The sequence below is a fragment of the Chiloscyllium punctatum genome, chromosome 19 (genome assembly GCF_047496795.1).
Source record: "Chiloscyllium punctatum isolate Juve2018m chromosome 19, sChiPun1.3, whole genome shotgun sequence".
Classification (NCBI taxonomy): Eukaryota; Metazoa; Chordata; class Chondrichthyes; order Orectolobiformes; family Hemiscylliidae; genus Chiloscyllium; species Chiloscyllium punctatum.
Window position 1 is genome coordinate 80,905,259 of NC_092757.1, and position 20,705 is coordinate 80,925,963.

Here is a 20,705-nt window from a genome sequence, read left to right on the forward strand (position 1 = left end):
AGATTACTTGGAGATATTTAAGTGTTTGTGAAACAATAACCCTGAAAATATTCTAATTAAAATATATAACAGAGCGATTTCATGAGCTACATTCCAAAAGGAGAGGTCTTTTCCAGATCCATTTCACTGTGATTTCGCTATAACCATTTGTACTTATCCAAATACTAATCCATATCCTTTTTAAATTATTTAGTGGACCTGCCTTCCAAAATATATACTCAAATAATAACACAAACTCTGGAATACTTGGTGGCTCTGACATAATCAGTGGAGTGAGAAACAGTGTTCAACTCGAGGTCTGTTTTCTGATGAAAAGTCACTGATTCTGAAATACTAACTCTGCTACTTTGTCCATGCATGCTGCCACACCTACTGAGTGGTGTTTCCAGGATTTCTTTTTCCATCTACAATATCTTGCTTTTATATGTTGTGAGCTCTCCCTACTCCAATAACCTCTTTGTATGGAAAATATTAGCATTAATGTCATTTTTTTTGTGACCTTGTGCTTATTCCTCCTTGTTACTAAATCACTAGCTAGTGTTTGAATTGATTGTTACTCCTGTAAAAGCTCTTAATTAATGGCACACTGGAGTTAGTATAAATAAATATTTGACGATCGGTGCAGGTACAATGGCCCAAAGGGTCTCTTTGCGTGCTGTTAGAATCTTAGAGTCAGAGGTTTTAATTTTGCCAACTTCTGTATCTCAAAGGTAGAAGTCAGAGGGTGGTGGTGGAGGGTTGTTTTTCAGACTGGAGGCCTGTGACCAGTGGAATGCCACAAGGATCGGTGCTGGTTCTCTACTTTTTGTCATTAACATAAATGATTTGGATGCAAGCATAAGAGATACAGTTAGTAAGTTTGCAGATGACACCAAAATTGGAGGTGTAGTGGACAGCAAAGAGGGTTACCTCAGATTACAACAGGATCTGGACCAGATGGGCCAATGGGCTGAGAAGTGGAAGATGGAGTTTAATTCAGATAAATGGAAGGTGCTGCATTTTGGGAAAGCAACTCTTAGCAGGACTTATACACTTAATGGTAAGGTCCTAGGGAGTGTTGCTGAATAAAGAGACCTTGTAGTGCAGGTTCATAGCTCCTTGAAACTGGAGTCGCAGGTAGATAGGATAGTGAAGGCGGCGTTTAGTATGCTTTCCTTTATTGGTCAGAGTATTGAGTACAGGAGTTGGGAGGTCATGTTGCAGCTGTACAGGACATTGGTTAGGCTACTGTTGGAATATTGCATGCGTTACTCGTCTCCTTCCTATCAGAAAGATGTTGTGAGACTTGAAAGGGTTCAGAAAAGATTTACAAGGATGTTGCCAGGATTGGAGAATTTGAGCTACAGGGAGAGGCTGAACAGGCTTGGGCTTTTTTCCCTGGAGCGTCGGAGGCTGAGGGGTGACCTTATAGAAGTTTACGAAATTGAGGGGCATGGATAGGGTCAATAGGCAAAGTCTTTTCCCTGGGGTGAGGGAGTCCAGAACTAGAGGGCATAGGTTTAAGGTGAGATGGGAAAGATATAAAAGAGACCTACGGGACAACTTTTTCACAGAGGGTGGTACGTGCATGGATTGAGCTGCCCGAGGAAGCTGCATTTGGATGGGTATATGAATAGGAAGGGTTTGGAAGGATATGGGCTAGGTGCTGGCAGGTGGGACTAGATTGGGTTGGGACATCTGGTCGGCATGGACGGGTTGGACCGAAGGGTCTGTTTCCATGCTGTCCATCTCTAAGTCTCTAAAATCCTTGATCTTCTCCACTCCAACTGAAACGCCCATATTTTACAAGACCATACAACATAGCCCTACCGTTCAATGAAATCAAGGTTGATCTGATCATTCTCAACTCCACTCCTGCTTTATCCAGTTAATCTTTGATTCCCTTATTAAGTAAAAATCTGTCCATCCCATCCGAAGTATACGTAATTACCCAGCCTCTGTAGCCCTCTGTGTGGTAAAGAATTCCACGGATTCACTGCCCTCTGAGATACTAAATTCCTCATCATCGCTGTCTTAAATGGTCACCCTCTCTTAATCTGAGATTATACCCAGTGGTACAAGACTCTGTCACAATGCCCTTTCTGCATCTACCCTGTCAAGTCACTTAGAATCTCAAGGTTTCAAAAAGTTTATCATAACCGTAACTTCAGTTACTGTTACTGTTCAGTGAATCTTTGCACCATTTTCATGGCACTAGTATCCTTCCTATAATGTAATCCATGCAGTATTCTTACTGTAGCCTTATGTTTTATTAACAAGGTTAGAGTGGTGCTGGAAAAGCACAGCAGGTCAGGCAGCATCAGAGGAGCAGGAGAGTCGATGTTTCAGGCAGGAGCCCTTCATCAGGAATAAGGCTGGAAGCCTCGGGGGTGGAGAGATAAATGGGAGGGGGTGGGGCTGGGGGGAAGGTAGTTGAGAGTGCAGTAGGTGGATGGAGGAAGGGGTAAAGGTCAAAGAGGAGGGTGGAGCGGATAGGTGGGAAGGAAGATTGACAGGTGGGACAGGTCATGAGGATGGTGCTGAGCTGGAAGTTTGGAACTGGGGTAAGGTTTGGGGGGGGGGGGGGGGAGGGGGAAGTGTGGAAACTTGTGAAGTCCACATTGATGCCCTAGGGTTGAAGAGTTCTGAGGCGGAAGATGAGGCGTTCTTCCTCCAGGCGTCGGGTGGTGAGCAAGTGGCGGTGGAGGAGGCCCAAGAGCTGCATGTCCTCGGCAGAGTTGGTGGAAGGGAGGGTAGAGTTGAAATGTTCGGCCACGGGACTGTGGGGTTGATTGGTGCGGGTGTCCCGGAGATGTTCCGTGAAGTGCTCTGCAAGAAGGCATCCAGTCTCCCCAACATAAAGGAGACTGCATCAGGAGCAACAGATGCAATATATGACATTGGTGGATGTGCAGGTGAAACTTTGGATGTGGAAGGCTCCTTTGTGGCCTTGGATGGTGGTGAGGGAGGAGGTGTGGATGCAGATTTTGTAATTCCTGCGATGCCAGGGGAGGGTGGGTTTTTGGGGGGCATGGACCTGATCAGGTAGTCACGTAGGGAACGATCTTTGCGAAAAACAGATGGGGTGGGGAGGGAAATATATCCCTGATGGTGGGGTCTGATTGTAGGTGGTAGAAACGTCAACGGATGATGCGGTTTATGCAGAGATTGGTGGGGTGGAAGGTGAGGACCGGGGGGGTGGGGGTGGGGGGGGGGGGGGGTGGTGGTGGTTCTATCCTTGTTATGGTTGGAGGGGTGGGGTTTGAGGGCAGAGGTGCAAGACTTTGATGAGATGCATTGGAGGGCATCATCAACTACGTGGGAAGGGGAATTACAGTCTTTAAAAGAGGAGGTCATCTGGTGTGATCTGTGGTGGAACTAGTCTTCCTAGGAGCAGATGTGACTGACGTGGCAGAATTGGGAATACAAGATAGCACTTTGGCAGGAGATAGGGTGGGAGGTGGTGTAATTCAGGTAGCTGTGGGAGTCGGTGGGTTTTTTTTTAAAAAAGTTGGTGTTGAGTCGGTTGTCATTGATGGAGATGGGAGAGGTCCAGGAAGGGGAGGGAGGTGTCAGATGGTCCAGGTGAATTTAGGGTCGAGGTGGAATGTTTTGGTGAAATTTATGAACTGATCAACCTCCTCCTGGGAGCACAAGGTGGAGCCAATGCTGTCATCAGTCTTGCAGAGGAAAAGATGGGGAGTGATGCTGGTGTAACCATGGATAATGGACTGTTCTACATAGCCGACAAAGAGACCGGTCTAGCTGGGGCCCATGCCATGGCTACCCCTTTTTTGTCTGGAGTATGGGGAGGATTCGAAAGAGAAATTGTTGAGGGTCAAGACCAGTTCAGCCAAATGAATGAGTGTGTCAGTGGAAGGGTACTGGTGGGGATGTCAGGAGAGGAAGAAACTGAGGGCTTGGAGGCCCTAGTCATGGAAGATGGAGGCTAGGGAAACAGAAGTCTTGGAGGAGGTGGGGGTTGTGGATGGTATCCCGAATGTATGTGGGAAGTTCCTGGACCCGGGGGATAGGATAGTATCGAGGTAGGTGGCGAAGAGTTCGGTGGGGTAGGAGCAGGCTGAGATGATGGGTTGGCCGGGGTAGTTAGGCTTGTGGATCTTGAGAAGGAGGTAGAATCGGGCGGTGCAGGATTTCTGAACTATGAGGTTGGAAGCTCTGGATGGGAGATCTCCTGAGGTTGTATGTGATCTGGGAAATGATGGTTTGGTGATTGGTGGGGTGGGGGAAGAGGGGTGAGGTCATGGTTGAGGATTATGTTTTCTTGAATCCATCATGACTGACGGATTTACATTTGTATTTTTAAAGTACGTTTGTCAACCTGCACTTCCATCTTGAATGGTGGGTATATCTGCTTCCATGGCTTTAGAATTTAGGGTGTGTTTCCGTCTGCTATTTTTCTTAGAATATCCTATTTTGATTTAATTGTACAAACCTGCAGTTTGTCATTTCTAAGCTTTGTGCTTATATAAAGCCTTTTTCTCAACCACATGCATTATTCCTCAGAGTGCCCCAGTCTCTAATCTGGTATCTCAGTAAATTCCCATCTCATTCCTTTTGTGTGTATGTCCAAATTATTTATATAAATTGAAACAAAACTATTTCCAGTAATAAAAACCAAATGTGTTTAAGAAATCCAGAAGTTTGGGCAGCTTCTGTGGAGATGGAAACAGAGTTATTGCTTCAATATGACTCTTCTTTGCAACTCTAGATAGAAAATCACTGGTTTTATATTGTAGAGAAAGGTCTACAGTATTAAAGACATACGAACAGAAGAGCATCATTTCAGTTCAGTTAACAGTTATGCAGCTCCTTAATGTTGTTTCAGCAGAAAGAAGGTTTGGTAAGTGTGTCCGATTGGGCAACAAATCTGTTGCCTCATGATTACCGCCATTACAAAAGTCAAAATCTAGGCTTTTTTTTGAGCTACTGCTTATATTGGTTCAGTTGGTAGTGCTCTTTCTTCTGAGTCAGAAGGTTGTGGTTCAGGTCCCAGTGTAGAAACTTAAGTACCAAATCTGGGTTGACATTCCTCATGCAGTTCTGAGGATATACTGCACTATTGGAAGTGCTGTTGAGATTAAAATTAGAGATTCTGATGAGAAACTAAACTGACAGTCCATTTGCCCCTCAGACAGATGTAAAAGATGCCGAAGAGCAGAGGAGTTGGTCATTGATAGACATGAACTTTTCAGCTAACACCAATAAGCAGACTATCTAGTTGTTATTTCATTGCTTCTTCTGAGCACTGGCCTTGTTCAGATGTTGCTGTATTTGCCACATACCAATTGTGTGTACACTGCAAAAGTACACGACTTCCCAAAATACTTTGTATTGAGGTTGTGGACGGCACTATATAATTTCACGTCTTTTGTTTTCATTATAGTATGCAGTATGACTTTAGAAATGAGCTCATCAGCTTAGTACTGTGTGGCTTCCAGACTGAGTAATGTTTTATTAAGGTTGGACTATTTTAATGCCCTGAAAAAGGAAAATACATTCTTTCCTTGTCTTTTATAAACTATAGCAGTGATTCAGCCAACTGCATAGAAAGCCTACAATTTGGAGTAAGATACTTGTGACATTGGGACTTTGTTGTAGTAGAATGTGAAATGTGTGCTTTTTTAGTTACTGCATAACAGCTGCAATCTTATGTTAATAGACAGGCTCCTATTTTCCCAAGCTGCCAATCTTTCTGTTTACAAAGGCTCAATATATGCTCCCCTTCCACACACACAGACACACACCTCTTACTATTGGGATAAAAAGCACAGTCAAGAGACTTTACAATGAGTGGAGTGGGATTGGGGTGCAGCCATAGAGACTTCTCAGGTAATGAGCACAACAGTCCAGCCAAGCCTTATGGAAGAGGTGCAGTTGTAATCAAATGGGACTCCTTTGGAGAAGCAGAATGAACAATAAGGCAAGGCCACACATCACCGAGCAGTGATTTTGATAAGATTCTGAGATAACGGAAGTCTCTCATGAACACATTTAGGATAGCCTTCAAATTCTGTCAGTCCTGATGGAGGTCTTCTTTATAACAGTACAGTTAAAGACAACAGTATAATAAAGTGGTGTTAGTCATGTGAAACAGATCACCTGGCTTCAACAGGGCTAGTGTTCAATATGGAAGAAAAGTAAGTACAAATCAGGTAAGGTATAAAGTTATTGCAGTGTAAAACCACTTGCGGGAATAAAGTTAAAAAGAATCAGTCAGTCCAATTCTCTGGTGTTCCCTCACTGCCATTGGCCTCAACTATTCCAGTAGTGGTGAGCACCACCTCTACTGTAAGGCTAATGAAATGTAAGCATATGTGTCCACTTCTGGTTAGCATCTGCTGTCCCCAATTGTGTGTCACCTTGCCCTGCAAAAGAGGATGAAGCATATCATGACCTGTTTCAGTGATGTGGCTGTCATGCTGTCTGTAAACTGTGTAATGTGGATGTGAGACTTGTGGCAGTGTAAGGCATGTGAGAATGAGGTGCAGCCTTGAATGTTGTATGAGCTATGATTTAGTGATTGTTGATAGATGAGTGTGGTAACTGAGTATTGTTGGGTGTTATTGTGCAATTAGTGGAACATGGAATTTGTAAGTACTTTCACTGACCTTAACCACTCATGTGATGTCATTGAACCTTTTCCAGCAATACATTCAGGTCCTTGGTGCTGGACTCCTAACAGTGGCTGCTACGACTGTCTAGTGTCACTGCCTTCTAGGAAAGTGCCTGGAGGTCATATGGCCCCCTGTGGATTAAGACCATGTCTCATTCTCTGCATTTTCTCAACCAAGTCCTCCAGAAGTGTTGGAATACCATGGAGCTTCCTTTCTGCCATGCTAAGCCATTCTTTTATCTTCAAGGTCTGAATCAGTTGATGGGTACCTGCTTTAGCCACAAGGCATGTCTCCTTTAAAAGGTGCAAGCTAGCTTTGAGTGGTAAAGGCTAGCTTTAACTGTTATGCACTTTTATCAATGTTTGATCCCCTGCTGCGCCATGCAGTCAGTATTGGCTGCAAGGTGTAATTATGGTAATTTTCAGTCATATACAAAACTACAATGCTGTAAACATCAGAAACGTTGAATGTGCAAGTTACTGCTACACTGGGACCACTGCACTCCTTTTCCAGGGTTAGGGTTAGTGCTGTTGAATTTTACCCCCGGAGCACTTGTTGGATGCGTACACATGTATTTAAAATGACTGAGGTCTAAGACAGCAGTTTCAGCATTCACTTGAGGAACAGCCTCAAAAGCATCACCGTTGATCTCAGTACTTAGTGCCATTCAGGCTTATTGATACTCCAAATAAGCACTGTAATGATTTAACTGATCAGTTCACATCGTAAAGTACAGACACTTGTTTTACACCTGTGAAGAAGATCAAAGTCCTTTAAATGAGATGCACTTTCAACTAGCTTGCATTTAATCAAACTACTTTACATTGACTTGATGCCAAAAAATTAGTTCTATGAAAAAAATGTACATTTAACTAGTATGTGCACTCCAATGATATACTGGAACTTCAGGTATGTCTCAGCAAATTGTTTACAAAAGATTACTATCAATTACCAAAGGATAGACATGCTTAATGCATTTACTCCAGTGTAGAACATCCTAGCCAGAGAAAGAGTTTTCTATACCGAACCTGTGAAATGTCAAGTACACTTATCAGCCTGAGGCAAATATTGTCTGGCAGGCAAACTATCTGTTGGTGTCACATTTATTTGGCGTCAACTTCTTGGCCAGCTAACACCAGTTGACCTGAACAGGAATGCACCAGCTCCACAATTTTTCATCCTCATGACCAGTCTCTGTAGACTGAACTGTCTGCTTACCAGCATTCCTTGTGGTGTTCACACAAGTCTGTGAATTTTGCTCTTACCTCCGTCGCTTCCCCCCACCCCCCCCCCCCCCCCCCCCCCCCAACCCTTTCTTCTCCCGGCCATGCTTAATTTACTGCTCTGCGTGGATGCTGAAGACTGTGTCGCTTGTGTGTAAACCTTTTAAAAACAACTTAAATGCAGTCTGCCACTCCCAGTCTAACTGGGTTTGCTTTCCCAGGACATTGCTTAAATGTTGTTTACCACTGACCTACACCATGTTCTGACAGTGAAGGTCACTTTAGGATTAAGGGAGATTACCATCTAATGTTTTGTCGAGACACTTGTGTTTACAACATATTAAAATATTGGCTTCCCTGCAGAGTTTCTGGAAAGAATGATGAGATGTTATGCAATAACAGAATTCGGGATTGACATGTATGATAATGCTACACGATGTACCATTTTTAATAAGTGAACTCAAGTTAATCTGTGAGAAGTTTAGCCATTTGAACCTATCCTTATGCAATCAAATGGTCAGAACCAAGAATCTAGCTGTCCAAATGAGTCGTATGTAAACATAAACATGGCTTTATGTTGCCAGGTTAAGCTATTGGAGGGTAGACTACAATGTCCAAATGAACAATGTTCTATCAACTTAAACACTAAATTAGAGGTTTAGTTTGTGATGACATGTGGACACAACAGCTCCCTCCATTGATGGAACAGACTATTGCAGATGCAACTCACATGAAACTCTCGATTCTTATATCATCAGATTTGGGGAGTTCTTTGGGGTCTGTAGAGCTAAAGTATTATTGTAGCAGATTATTTTAAACCTATGTAACTCATTGGTAAATTATGATATAAAGTACTGTGGAGGTTTTGACAATAGTGCTTTTTTGACCACCAGACACAACAAAGTGGATCTTGATGCATTGAGAACTTCAGTAAAGTTTGATTCTGGGACCTTGTCTTTAGTTATGCAAAGAAATTCAAAAACCTGCACTGTTTATTAGAGAAAAAGAAATTGTGATTTCTTCGACAGCACCTTACAAACCCATGAGTTGTAGAAGGACGACAACAGCATATGCATGGGACCACCACCAAGATCCCATTCGCACCTACACCATGACTTAAAGCAACGTTGCCATTCTTCCCTGGATGTGCCTTCCGAACAACACTGTAAAATACACCAGAGGCAGCTTGTCACCATATTCTCTAGGCATTTAGGGATGGGAAATAAATGCTGGCCTCACAAACAATGCACATGTTCTGTGAATGACTTTTTAAAACCATGATCTAGATTTTAACTGCCTTATTCATGCCTCCGATATTTTAACCAGGTTAACTTTTCTTGGTATGAATCTGCAGGATTAGAAGATCTAGGAATTTTAAAATTTTAAATGAGACTGAAATTTGATTTTAAAAAATTACATTAAACATTTGAATCGTTGTTAAAGAATGCTTGGAAAGTTATAAGGATAAGTATACACAATCTTGTTCAAATGTGGTCAATTGTTTGGTACTTACTTTTGGAATGAATCTGGTGTGATTTGAATTTTTTTGTACAGTTTGATTTAATACTCTTGAGTTTCCCGCTATCATTTTAAATAAAAGGGAGGAGTCTGACAAATCATAATGGACCAGAAGAATCTTTGGAGAAAGTTTATCTCCCTTTTGAAATAGGGAGCCATGAATAAAAGCAATTAGAGACCCTGCACTGTTTTTCTCTGACTAATGCACATTTGATGGGTCAAATGGCCCTTTCCCATTCTATATGTTTCTACAGTCTGCACAAGCTTCATTGTGAAATAAGACTCATTGTGGGAATAGCATTGATATTTGAGACATGCAGATACTTTTTCATCCATTATGAATATTTAACAGCAACAGTTATCCAGGAGTTGCTTAAAAGGCCCTACTTGCACCCTCCCTACACAAATCAGTTAAATTCTTCAATCTTCTTGTTTAATTAGTGTTACTTGATGTCACAATTTAAAAAAAACACACAGCTGAGTACTTAGCATAGGATTTTCTTTTTAACATTGTACATTTACCATTACCCTGGGTGAAATGTTGGGATGAAAATATGGCAGGGTAGTTTTCAACACCTGGTATTAGAACCTTCTAGATAGAGTCAGCGAGGCATAGAGATGTGCAGCATGGAAACAGACCCTACACTCCATCTCGTCTATGCCAACCAGATATCCTAAAGTAATCAAGTCTGGTTTGCCAGTATTTGGCCCATATCCCCCTCAACCTTTCTCATTCATATATCCATCCAGATACAATTACAACATTTAAAAGGTATCAGCCTCCACCACTTCCTCTGGCATTCCATACATGTACCACTCTGTGTGAAAAAGTTGCCTTTTAGGTCCCTTTTTAAATCTTTTCCCTCTCACCTTAAACCTACGCGCTCTAGTTTTGGAACCCCCACCCTGCGAAAAGACCTTGTCTAATTACCTTATTCATGCCCCTCATCTCTTAAATCTCTAAGGTCACCCCTCAGCCTCCAACACTCTGGGAAAATAGCTTTTGCGTATTCATAGCCTCTTCCTATAGCTCAAACCCTCCAACCCTGGCAACATCCTTGTAAATCTTTTCTGAACCCTTTCAAGTTTCACAACATCCTTTCTCTAGAACAGAGAGCAGAATTGCACATAATACTCTAACAGTGGCCTAACCAATGTCATGTACAGCCGTAACATGACCTCCCAACTCCAATACTCAATGCACGGACTAATAAAGGCATGCATACCAAACGCCTTCCTCACTATTCTATCCATTTCTTTCTATTCAAAGTGAATAGAGCTCTTTAAAATCACTAGTCTACCCGATCAAACTCTTTTGTAAAGATTTTTCCTCTAAAGAGAAATGCAGAGCTGGAGCTAAGCATAAGAGAGTCTCCAGTAAATACAATGCGGAATTCTGGATAAATACCATCTGCATTCCAGTAACTGGTTAGAATGTGGAATTTGCTGCTTCAAGGAATGACTGAGCCCAATAACACTGTTGCCTAATGGGGAGCCTAGCCAACTATATGAGGGAGGAACCAGTAAGGGAATCCAAGATTATGGGGAAAAGGCAGGAAAGTGGAGTTGGGGATCCCATTCAAAATACCCTGCAAGGAGTGCAATAAGCATTACATTGGACAGACAGGCAGAAAACTAGTCACCAGGATGCATGAGCACCAACTAGCCACAAAAAGACATGACCAGCTATCACTGGTATCCATACGCACGGATGAAGAGGAAGACCAGTTCAACTGGGACAATACATCCATCCTGGGACAGGCTGAGCAAAGACATGCATGGCGATTCCGAGAGGCCTGGCATTCAAACAGGAACTCCATTAACAAACATATCGATTTGGACCCCACCTCTCAGAAACAGAATTGGAAATGATATCGCCCACCACAACAAACTGCGAGAGAAAGCAAGCGGGGCAGAATACCAATGCTTCACTGGAGGCTCACTGATGATGTTACTTAGTGTGGTGACGAAACATCTGAGAACAAATCTACCAGCTCACTGAGCAAATTTACAACTTTTGATTAATTGATAAACCATGATCTCATTGGTGAAACTAATAGGATGGGCTGAATAGCTAGTTTCTATGTATAAATGGAAGGATGCGTTGAATGGTTGAAATAATGTAGCATAGGGGAAAACCTGTGTGGGGTATCAAAAAAGACTAGTTAAGCCACATGGCTTGCTCATGTTTTGTAAATGCTATGTAACCTATGGAAAGGCATTCCAATGCGTTCTGTATGGGACATGTGATCAATCCTACCAGATTTTCCTTTAATCATCATCTTTGCAAAGCTCTGAATGTGTAGATATGAAAATGCTCTACTGCCTTTGCGATTTCAAATATTGTGGCTTACTTTGACTTTGATTTCTGTACAAAACAAGCTTAAACATTGCCTTTCTTGTTAATAGACCAAAGGAGCTCTCATTGACCCATTGGTTGATTTAGCCCAGCTAAATTGATCCAAGTTCACAACGTAAACTGTTTCTGTTTTGTCAGTCTGCTGTTGAGTAATGTAGATGAATGATGTCGAAAATACATAGCCACATTGTGCCTAGTTTTAGAGAGTCCTCATGGTTATTGAGGAAGGAGGCTACGATCCCGATGTATTTGTGGGGTGAAAACTTTCAGATTATGCATTATCCTAATGTGAAACATTTGTAGAATTGCTTTCCATAACAGTTTCGTACAGAGATTTGAATTAGAGATGTACACAATGACACAGCACTGATGAACTCCTGTCATTCTCAATAACTTCTTTTTCTCCCGCCACATCTTCCCCAAATGCTCATTTTAAGTTGATACCACACATCAAGAAAAACTTTTAAATTTTCAGCAAATGATAAAGAATAAAAAATTTAAATGAATGGTGTTTAATTATTTTCTAGCTCCTGCTTGACACTCATTCTCTGAAAACAGTTCTGCTTGATCTTCCTTCGATTGGTTCTCAAGTCATACGCAAGGCCCCAGCGAGTTACACAAAGATTGTCGTCAAAGGCATGACTCGTGCTGAGATGATTCTAAAGGTAAGAAAATTCAACTCTGAATGAAATGTGATTTAGCTGGCTGCTGCAAATCCCTCACGATTTGGGAATCTCAAATGTTAGATTTAATATTTTAGCCTCAAATACGGGAATTCCAGGAGCGATTTTCCAGTGGTCATCTCAGCAGGTCACACTTTAATGCTCACAGCAGCCATTTGAATGCTGAGGTGATATCATAGCGGAAAATCTACTGTGTTTTCTGTAGTATGCAATCTTCGTTGATATGTGGATTGCACTAACTGAATTATTAATTATCTTTGGTGGAAAAGTTGTCAGGCAGTACTCTACAGCTGCTTACAAGGAAATATTAATACAAAAACAAATTGTTGGAGATACTCCGTTTCTGGCAGCATCTGTGGAGAGAAAGCAGAGTTAATGTTTTGAATCCATTGATCCTTTTACAGAATTTTCTCCGGAGATGCTGCCAGACCTGCCGGGTTCCTCCAGCAATTTCTTTTTTTTTTCAGAATTTTAACATCTGCAGTTCTTTGTTTTATTCTGAGGAAATAATACTTGAAACCTGTTTTTCAAGTGCAGCAATATAGTTGCAATGGGGCTGTTAGCATTCTGCTCCGACAATATTATCAGTTGCAGAGCTGGGATCATTAGAGACTAGGGTTCTCTTTGTTAACTCGATCTGCTCCAAAACGGATCAGTAATGCAAACTGAAGTGTCCCAGGCCATTGTTAATGTTGCAGTATTGGTTTAGAAATGGGTTTTAAAGATAAATTTTGTACAGGCTTTTAGATGGCCAATGATATCAACAATATCGGTGCACAGTTTTGGCAAACTCCATGACACCTTGGCTAGATATTCCACTGTAACAACCGAGAGCACATTTTTGTGACCTGCTGGCTCCATATCCAAGCCCTTTGGGGAAGGCCTGTTGTTGCTATTGAGCAGAAAACAGAATTAATAGAACTTGTGTTTGACAGAAGTGACAAATTGACGGCCACACGGGCTGTTGAGGTTTTCATCGTGACTTTCACTTGTGCAGGTGAAAAGCTAGTTCTAGTTTTTGTCCTTTTCCTTCATATGTGAAGTAGAATATTGGTAAGAGGAATAAAATGTCAAGTTTGGGGAGATTACTTACGTGGGTTATGAAATGTCGTTACAAATTGAATTCAAGGAGTCTTTTTCCATTCTTCATGCCATGTCTGCACAATCTTTTCTAGTCATGGGTTGAGTTGGCGACTTGCTTCTATTCACCCTGTTTCCCCAACCATCCTCCTCTATGGTAGGGTAGTGAAAGATGCCTCGACTTGTTATTTTGGGGATTTGTTTGATACTTGTTTCCCTCGAGATTATAATTGACTGAGAGCTGCTTCATTCTAATCCGAGATGTAACAATTTAAGAAATTAACCTCGCAAAGGAAAATTCAGGTAGCACTTAATAATAATCCAAAGTCCTATGTTGTAATACTGGTAAGTCAAGGGACTCACTAAAGATTAGAGTCTTTTCAAAGCCATTAGCTTTTGAGTATTGAGTTTGTAGGTAATGAATGACACTAGGAAATCCAAAGTTTACCTCAAGACACACATGCACAGGATTCCTGCCTTCCAGCTTCTTGTTCCTCTGATTCCAAAGTTATAAAATTGAATGCTAGAATCTTCCATTAACTAAAATTCAAATGCTTCATGTCACTACTTGGAAGAACATAAGACGTCACAAGATTGTGCATTACTTACATAACACTAAATGATCTGCTTTACTAAATACTAGTCATTTCCAAACTGTTTTAGATCACTGATGTGACAACTTTTTTTTAAATAGGGGACTGTCAGATATAGAATTATAGAGTCATAGAGATGTATAGCATGGAAACAGACCCTTTGGTCCAACCCGTCCATGCCGACCAGATATCCCAACCCAATCTAGTCCCACCTGCCAGCACCCGGTCCGTATCCCTCCAAACCCTTCCTATTCATATATCCATCCAAATGTCTCTTAAATGTTGCAATTTTACCAGCTCCATCCCTTCCTCTGGCAGCTCATTCCATTCACGTACCACCCTCTGCATGAAAACGTTGCCCCTTAGGTCTCTTTTATATCTTTCCCCTCTCACCCTCAACCTATGCCCTCTAGTTCTGGACTCCCCCACCCCAGGGAAAAGACTTTGCCTATTTACCCTATCCATGCTCCTCATAATTTTGTAAACCTCTATAAGGTCACCCCTCAGCCTCTGACGCTCCAGGGAAAACAACCCCAGCCTGTTCAGCTGCTTCCTATAGCTCAAATCCTCCAACCTGGCAACATCCATGTAAATCTTTTCTGAACCCTTTCAAGTAAAACCTAGAAATAAAGAAAACCTGTTTGAAATGCAGAGTGGGTCTGTCAGCATCTGAAGAGAGGCAGGTCACTGTTGCGGCTGCCTTGTCTGATTACCTATAATACCACTGATTTGTCTTATTAGGATATAATACTTTTATTCTGTTAACATTGTCCAAACAGTTTATTTCCTCAATTAACTACTGCATCTTTGTGTATGGATTTTATTTATGATTAAATAAAGCAAGCTTCTCCCTGGACATCAGAACACTTCATCAATTAAGCTTTTTACAAACAAACGAAACAGAAATTATTGGAAAAACTCAGTAGGACTGGCAGCATCTGTGGGAGACAAAGTAGAGTTAATGTTTCCGGTATTGTTACCCTCCTTCAGATTGGATTGTACTCAGGAAAATGGTGGGTATATTTGCTGAAAATGAGATTGGTAGTGGGTGGGGGGACGGGGGTTTAGTCTAAGAGGTAGACGATAGGTGGCGATGGAGCCCAGAGAGGGAGAACAGTGATTGGACAGGCAAGGGAATGGGTAGAGGTCAACCTGGGAGCATCAGTCAGGCTGGGGCAAAGACATGGGAGAAGGAGCTCAGACCCTTAAACTGATTGAACTTGATGTTGTGTCCCGAAAGCTGCAGAGTACCTTGGTGAGAAATGAGATGCTGTTCTTCCAGGTTACGCTAAACTCTCTCTTTATTTACTCCTATACGCACCAGTTTAATAAAGAATCACTTTCTTTCCTCCTAGATGTTCCTTAGGCTCTTCATAACATTTCAGATTTTCAGTGAATCTTTCAGCCAACCTAACTCAAAAGGCTGCCTCGGTAAAACTCCGTTTAGGATGTATTCCAGGTCAGATCTCACCAAGATGACCTCTCCTCCTACATCAACATGTCTTGGCACTTTCTCTGTGCCCCACTGGAGCTCCCACACCACATTCGTGTTCAATTTGCAGAAGTCATTTGAGTCCACCTAACATAGCAACAATGAACTCGCTCAAATGTGACCACGTCACTTGTTTGAGTTGCAGGAGGGTGTGTGTGTGTGAGGGAGAGAGAGAAAGAGCGAGAGAGAGAGACACATGTCCATGTACTGACTTTTCACTTCTGTACCCTTATCCCAAGGCATTGCAAATATATTTCTGATGACATGCATTACTACTGATACAATCAAGGTTCTGTTGTTTTTGCCGTATAAGCCCAAGTTATATAAACTTAGAAGGATGTTGTTGCTGTTCTGTGATTGAATTTAACAAACAGCAAATATCAAAGTCCTTTCAAGTGGCCTTTTCAGAACACCCCATTTTAAAAATTGTAAAACTTAAAAATCAGAACCCACAAACTCAACTGTTAGAATAATACACAGGAAAGTATGTATTCTTATTTAGTATCATCAGTAATCAGTCCATTTATTTTTTGTACCTGATCTTTACTCATCCATGCAGTAATTGTTTTATCCTAGATACATGTGTTGGATTTTTCTGAGATTGTTTGTGGCCTTACTGTCACAATTCACTTGTATAGTTAGGTGTTGCATCCACAATGACCTAAAGTTTGTCACTGCTTTTGTGTTTTCTATATAAGTACAACAAAACTGAGAGGTTGAATATAGAGTAATATTATTACGGTACTGTACCTTGCTAGAATACACATGTGGAGACAGTCCTGATGAAGGGCTCTGGCCCAAAACATCGATTTTCCTGCTTCTCGGTTGCTGCCTGACCTGCTGTGCTTTTCCAGCAACACACACTCAGCACTGGAATACATATGTACCACACACATTCTCTTCACCTTCTGCAAAGCAGAATAATGTACACTGTTTTCAAATCCAGCTCAGGTTACATAGCTGGACAGATTCATTTGAATGTTGCAACATATCAAAATAATTGTATAAGTAGTTTATTGTAGTAGTCATCGCAATGTTTGCTAACCTTGATATCAAAACATAAATATTTATTTCACACTAAACATCCATGTTAGACATCATTAATTGCAGGATCCTTTCACCACTTCAGACCGTCATTTACTCCTGACTCACTGTTGCCTTTACGCTATATCACCTCCGATGTAAGTATGTTCAAAGACATTCCCAATAAAGGCATTAAAACTGTATCATCAATTCTGATTGTGAAATTAGTCTGAATTTTATATCAATGGAAATAAATTTATATCAATGGACTCACTAGGCCCAGGTTATTTCAACGATGATTTTATTTGTGGTCCTTTCGCCCTCTTGTACCTCAGGTCTGTTTAATTCCTCTTAGACAGTTCTCCTAAGGATGCCATTCCTTTGTTCACACAATATTCAGAAAGTGACCAGAGAAAGCAGTCAAATTCAATAATTTTTTTTGATCCTGAATTATTGTTTGTATGGACCTAAGGAGTACTAACACAATTCAATTTTGTCACAGGATCTAGTTTAATACTTGTATGTGTACTATTATTAAGTGTAGTATCTTGAATTCCTGTTTATCCACTGAGGTTAAAATTGTTTGTCTCCTGTTCTCTATCTCTTTCCTCAGCACGTAGATCCTTTGTGGTGTGTATTTATATATAGAGAGGCTTATGTAGTACATACAGAGATGGAGGCATGGATATCCTGCCTCACATCAGCTGCATTTCCTGACTACAAAGCGCTTCAATGCGAACACGCTAATTAAATCTGACTAAACAGTCTGGTGCCATTTGCTACCTGGAAGTTGGATGAATGAATTTATTTTTCATACTCTTCAAACTTTGAGATGTTTCTGAATGTTCAAACTTAACATATTTGAACTTGTCTAATTCATCCTTACAGATGAATTGCAATGACTGTTGTCAGGTTCAATTACAGACAGAATTATTCAACCAGAAGTTTAGAAAGGAGAAAAATAATCCTGAAAGCCTAAGAGAATGAATAACATTAAGTAATTTTAAACTGTGTCAAAAGATTTTGCTGACATGGAGCACTCTCAAACCTTACTACTTTCCCCAGAAATGTACTGCAATGAATATAGTCATTTGGTTCATTGCATCTGTGTTAGCTCTGTAAACATTGATCCACTTGGAGAGTCATAGAGATGTACAGCACGGAAACAGACCCTTCGGTCCAACCCGTCCATGCCGACCAGATATCCCAACCCAATCTAGTCCCACCTGCCAGCACCCGGCCCCTATCCCTCCAAACCCTTCCTATTCATAAAACCATCCAGATGCCTTTTAAATGTTGCAATTGTACCAGCCTCCACCACATCCTCTGGCAGCTCATTCCATACACGTACCACCCTCTGAGTGAAAAAGTTGCCCCTTAGGTCTCTTTTATATCTTTCCCCTCTCGCCCTAAACCAATGCCCTCTAGTTCTGGACTCCCCCACCCCAGGGAAAAGACTTTGTCTATTTATCCTATCCACACTTAATCCAATTGTCTGAAGTTGTCCTGTAGAAAATTCCTTTTAAAAATCCATATCGGTAACATCCACTGTAATGGCTTTGTAAATGAATTCTGCTTTCTTTGCAAAACGTTTGACGATATTTGTCAGGCATGATTAGCCTTTTACATATCTGTGCAACCAATCTCTTCATTAATCCATGCCTTTGTAAGTAAGGATCAATATATTCACTGTCACTGCTCATACTCACTTGCTAGGACTCACTAGGATCAGTCCAAGACCCACTTCAGGCTTAAACATCAAAATCAAGACACAAACTCCAGTGTTTGCTGAGGGTGGGGTATGATGGGTGCCGTTTTTTAGATAAGACATTAGACATGGTGTAAAAGATCCCACAGCACTATTTTGAAGAAAAGTAGAGGGGTAACCCAATATTTATCCTTCAATCAACATCACAAAAACAGATTATCTGTACATTATCACATTGAGGTTTGTGGGAGCTTGCTGTGCACAAACTGGCTACCTTGATTTCTATGTAGGAACAACTGACTACACTCACAAACACTTTATTAACTTTGAGACGCACAGCGATTGTGAAAATTGCTGAATAAATACAAGTCTTTTTTCATTCATCTTTTTATCTATTTTTACTTTCAGCCTTTGGCACAGCTTTTTTTTTCACAGAATCAGAAAACTCTTGGGAGAAAAAGGTCATTTTGACCATGAAGTTAAGCCAGTCATATTTGCAACCCCATTTTTGTGCTTTTTATCCCCCTCCCCCATCCTATCATACTTTTCCCTTTGAAGAAATCACATATTTTCCTCTTGATTTTTATAGGATCATATAACCAAATTCTGTTAACTCATTGCATTAAAACACTCTCATCTAAATTTGTCCTTGGTGCACTCCAAGAACAAAACTAAATTTATATAGCGCCTTTGCCATAATGTAAGTCTGCATTATGTTTCACAAAAGCATAATTACATCAGGGTGACATCTCTGTTTCCTCCTTCAGCTAATGGCACCATTAGCAAATTGATTGGTAATCCATTTTATCCACTGCCGATGGAATCTTTACATGTAGTTTGTCCTCTTAAATGATTGTTTCCAACACTATTTGTTGGCTATGAAGTGATGAATTCATGTTGTTTTAATGAATGATTTTTTTTCTTCCTTAACACACAACATAATCACAGCTAATCATTTGAAAACCCTGCACCAAATAGTGTAAGCTTTGTCTGCTCGGTGTTGCAGAGATTTCCACTGTAATTATTTCTAAACGGGCATCTCCTGGAATGCAAACTCTCTCTGATGTGCAGATGTAAATCAAAAGAATGGCTGAAGAAATAAAATGAAAGGTTGAGATTCATCCTTTCAGCATCGTCAGTGTCAGTGTGATGAGGAATCGATCAGAATTTTTTAATCATCTGTGTTTAGTTGACATGGAGTGTCTGCGAGATAGTTTTAGTTTCATGACTACATTTCATTCTTGGGGTCAGTGTCTTACATAAAATCTGTGTGCCCCAGTGCTCGAGTTGTAACTGCCACAATACCCATTTACATCACTCTTGGCAAGTATTTGAAACATTTCGGACAACAAATTATTCTTGGGTAGATATGACTTGGTGGAGGCAATACTCATTTTGAGCACATCATAGAGTTATAGAGATGTACAGCACGGAAACCAACCCTTCGGTCCAACCCATCCATGCCAACCAGACAGCCTAAATTAATCTAGCCCCATTTGACACATTTGGCCCATATCCTTCTAAACCTTTCCTATTCATAATACCCATCCAGATGCCTTTTAAATATTGTAATTGTACCAGCCTCCACCACTTCCTCAGGCAGTTCATTCTGTACAGGCACCACCCTCTGTGTGGAAAAAGGTGCCGCTTAGGTCCCTTTTAAATCTTTTTCCTCTCACCCGAAACCTATGCCCTCTGGTTTTGGACGCCTCTACCCTGGGGAGAAATCCTTGGCTAGTCACCCTATCCGTATCCCTCACTATTTCATAAACCTCTATAAGGTCACCCCCTCAGCTTCTGACACTCCAGGGAAAATAGCCTCTCCCTATAGCTCAAACCTTCCAACCATGGAAACATCCTTGTAAATCTTTTCTGAACCCTTTCAAGTTTCACAACATCCTTCCTATAACAGGGAGACCAGAATTGAACATCTCTCAACTAGCAGCTAAGTAGATAGTTAATCAACTTGGTCTGATGATAATTAAAGGAGGAGTATTGACCAGGAAGCTAGTTAGCTAGAGGCACTCGAATATTCCTATGCAATTTCCCGTATCCGTCTGAACAGCTCGAGACATGTCCTCCGTTTATACGTATGTGTTCTCACATAAAACGCTGACCTTTGAGGTGGAGAGACAGTGAGTAGAGGCTGAGTTGCCAGGAAAATTACCTGACACCTCATCCCAAAGTTACTTTGAACACTCTGACTGGCTCACAAGCTGATTTGGTACAGTCAGAGGGAGGAAGCATTGCCCATCCTTTGGTTAAGGAATTTGTGCCTTGTGAGACACCAAAAAAAAGGCACAAAGCATACTATAAAATCAGAAGGAAAAGTAAATAGAAATGCTTAGAATTTCAAAAATGTTGAAGTTTATCTCTTGAGAATAAATGGTATTTAGTTATCCAAGATTT

The 20,705-nt window shown here is 41.1% G+C and overlaps 1 protein-coding gene across 2 annotated transcripts in view; it reads left to right on the forward strand.

Annotated features, from left to right (window-relative positions):
• vps53 (VPS53 subunit of GARP complex) overlaps positions 1-20,705 on the forward strand; it is a 230,504-nt gene that overhangs the window by 191,109 nt on the left and 18,690 nt on the right. For both annotated transcript variants that reach the window (XM_072589817.1, XM_072589818.1), the window contains one exon: positions 12,245-12,382. In XM_072589817.1, coding sequence (XP_072445918.1) covers positions 12,245-12,382 — 138 coding nt within the window. The remainder of the gene's footprint in view (positions 1-12,244; positions 12,383-20,705) is intronic.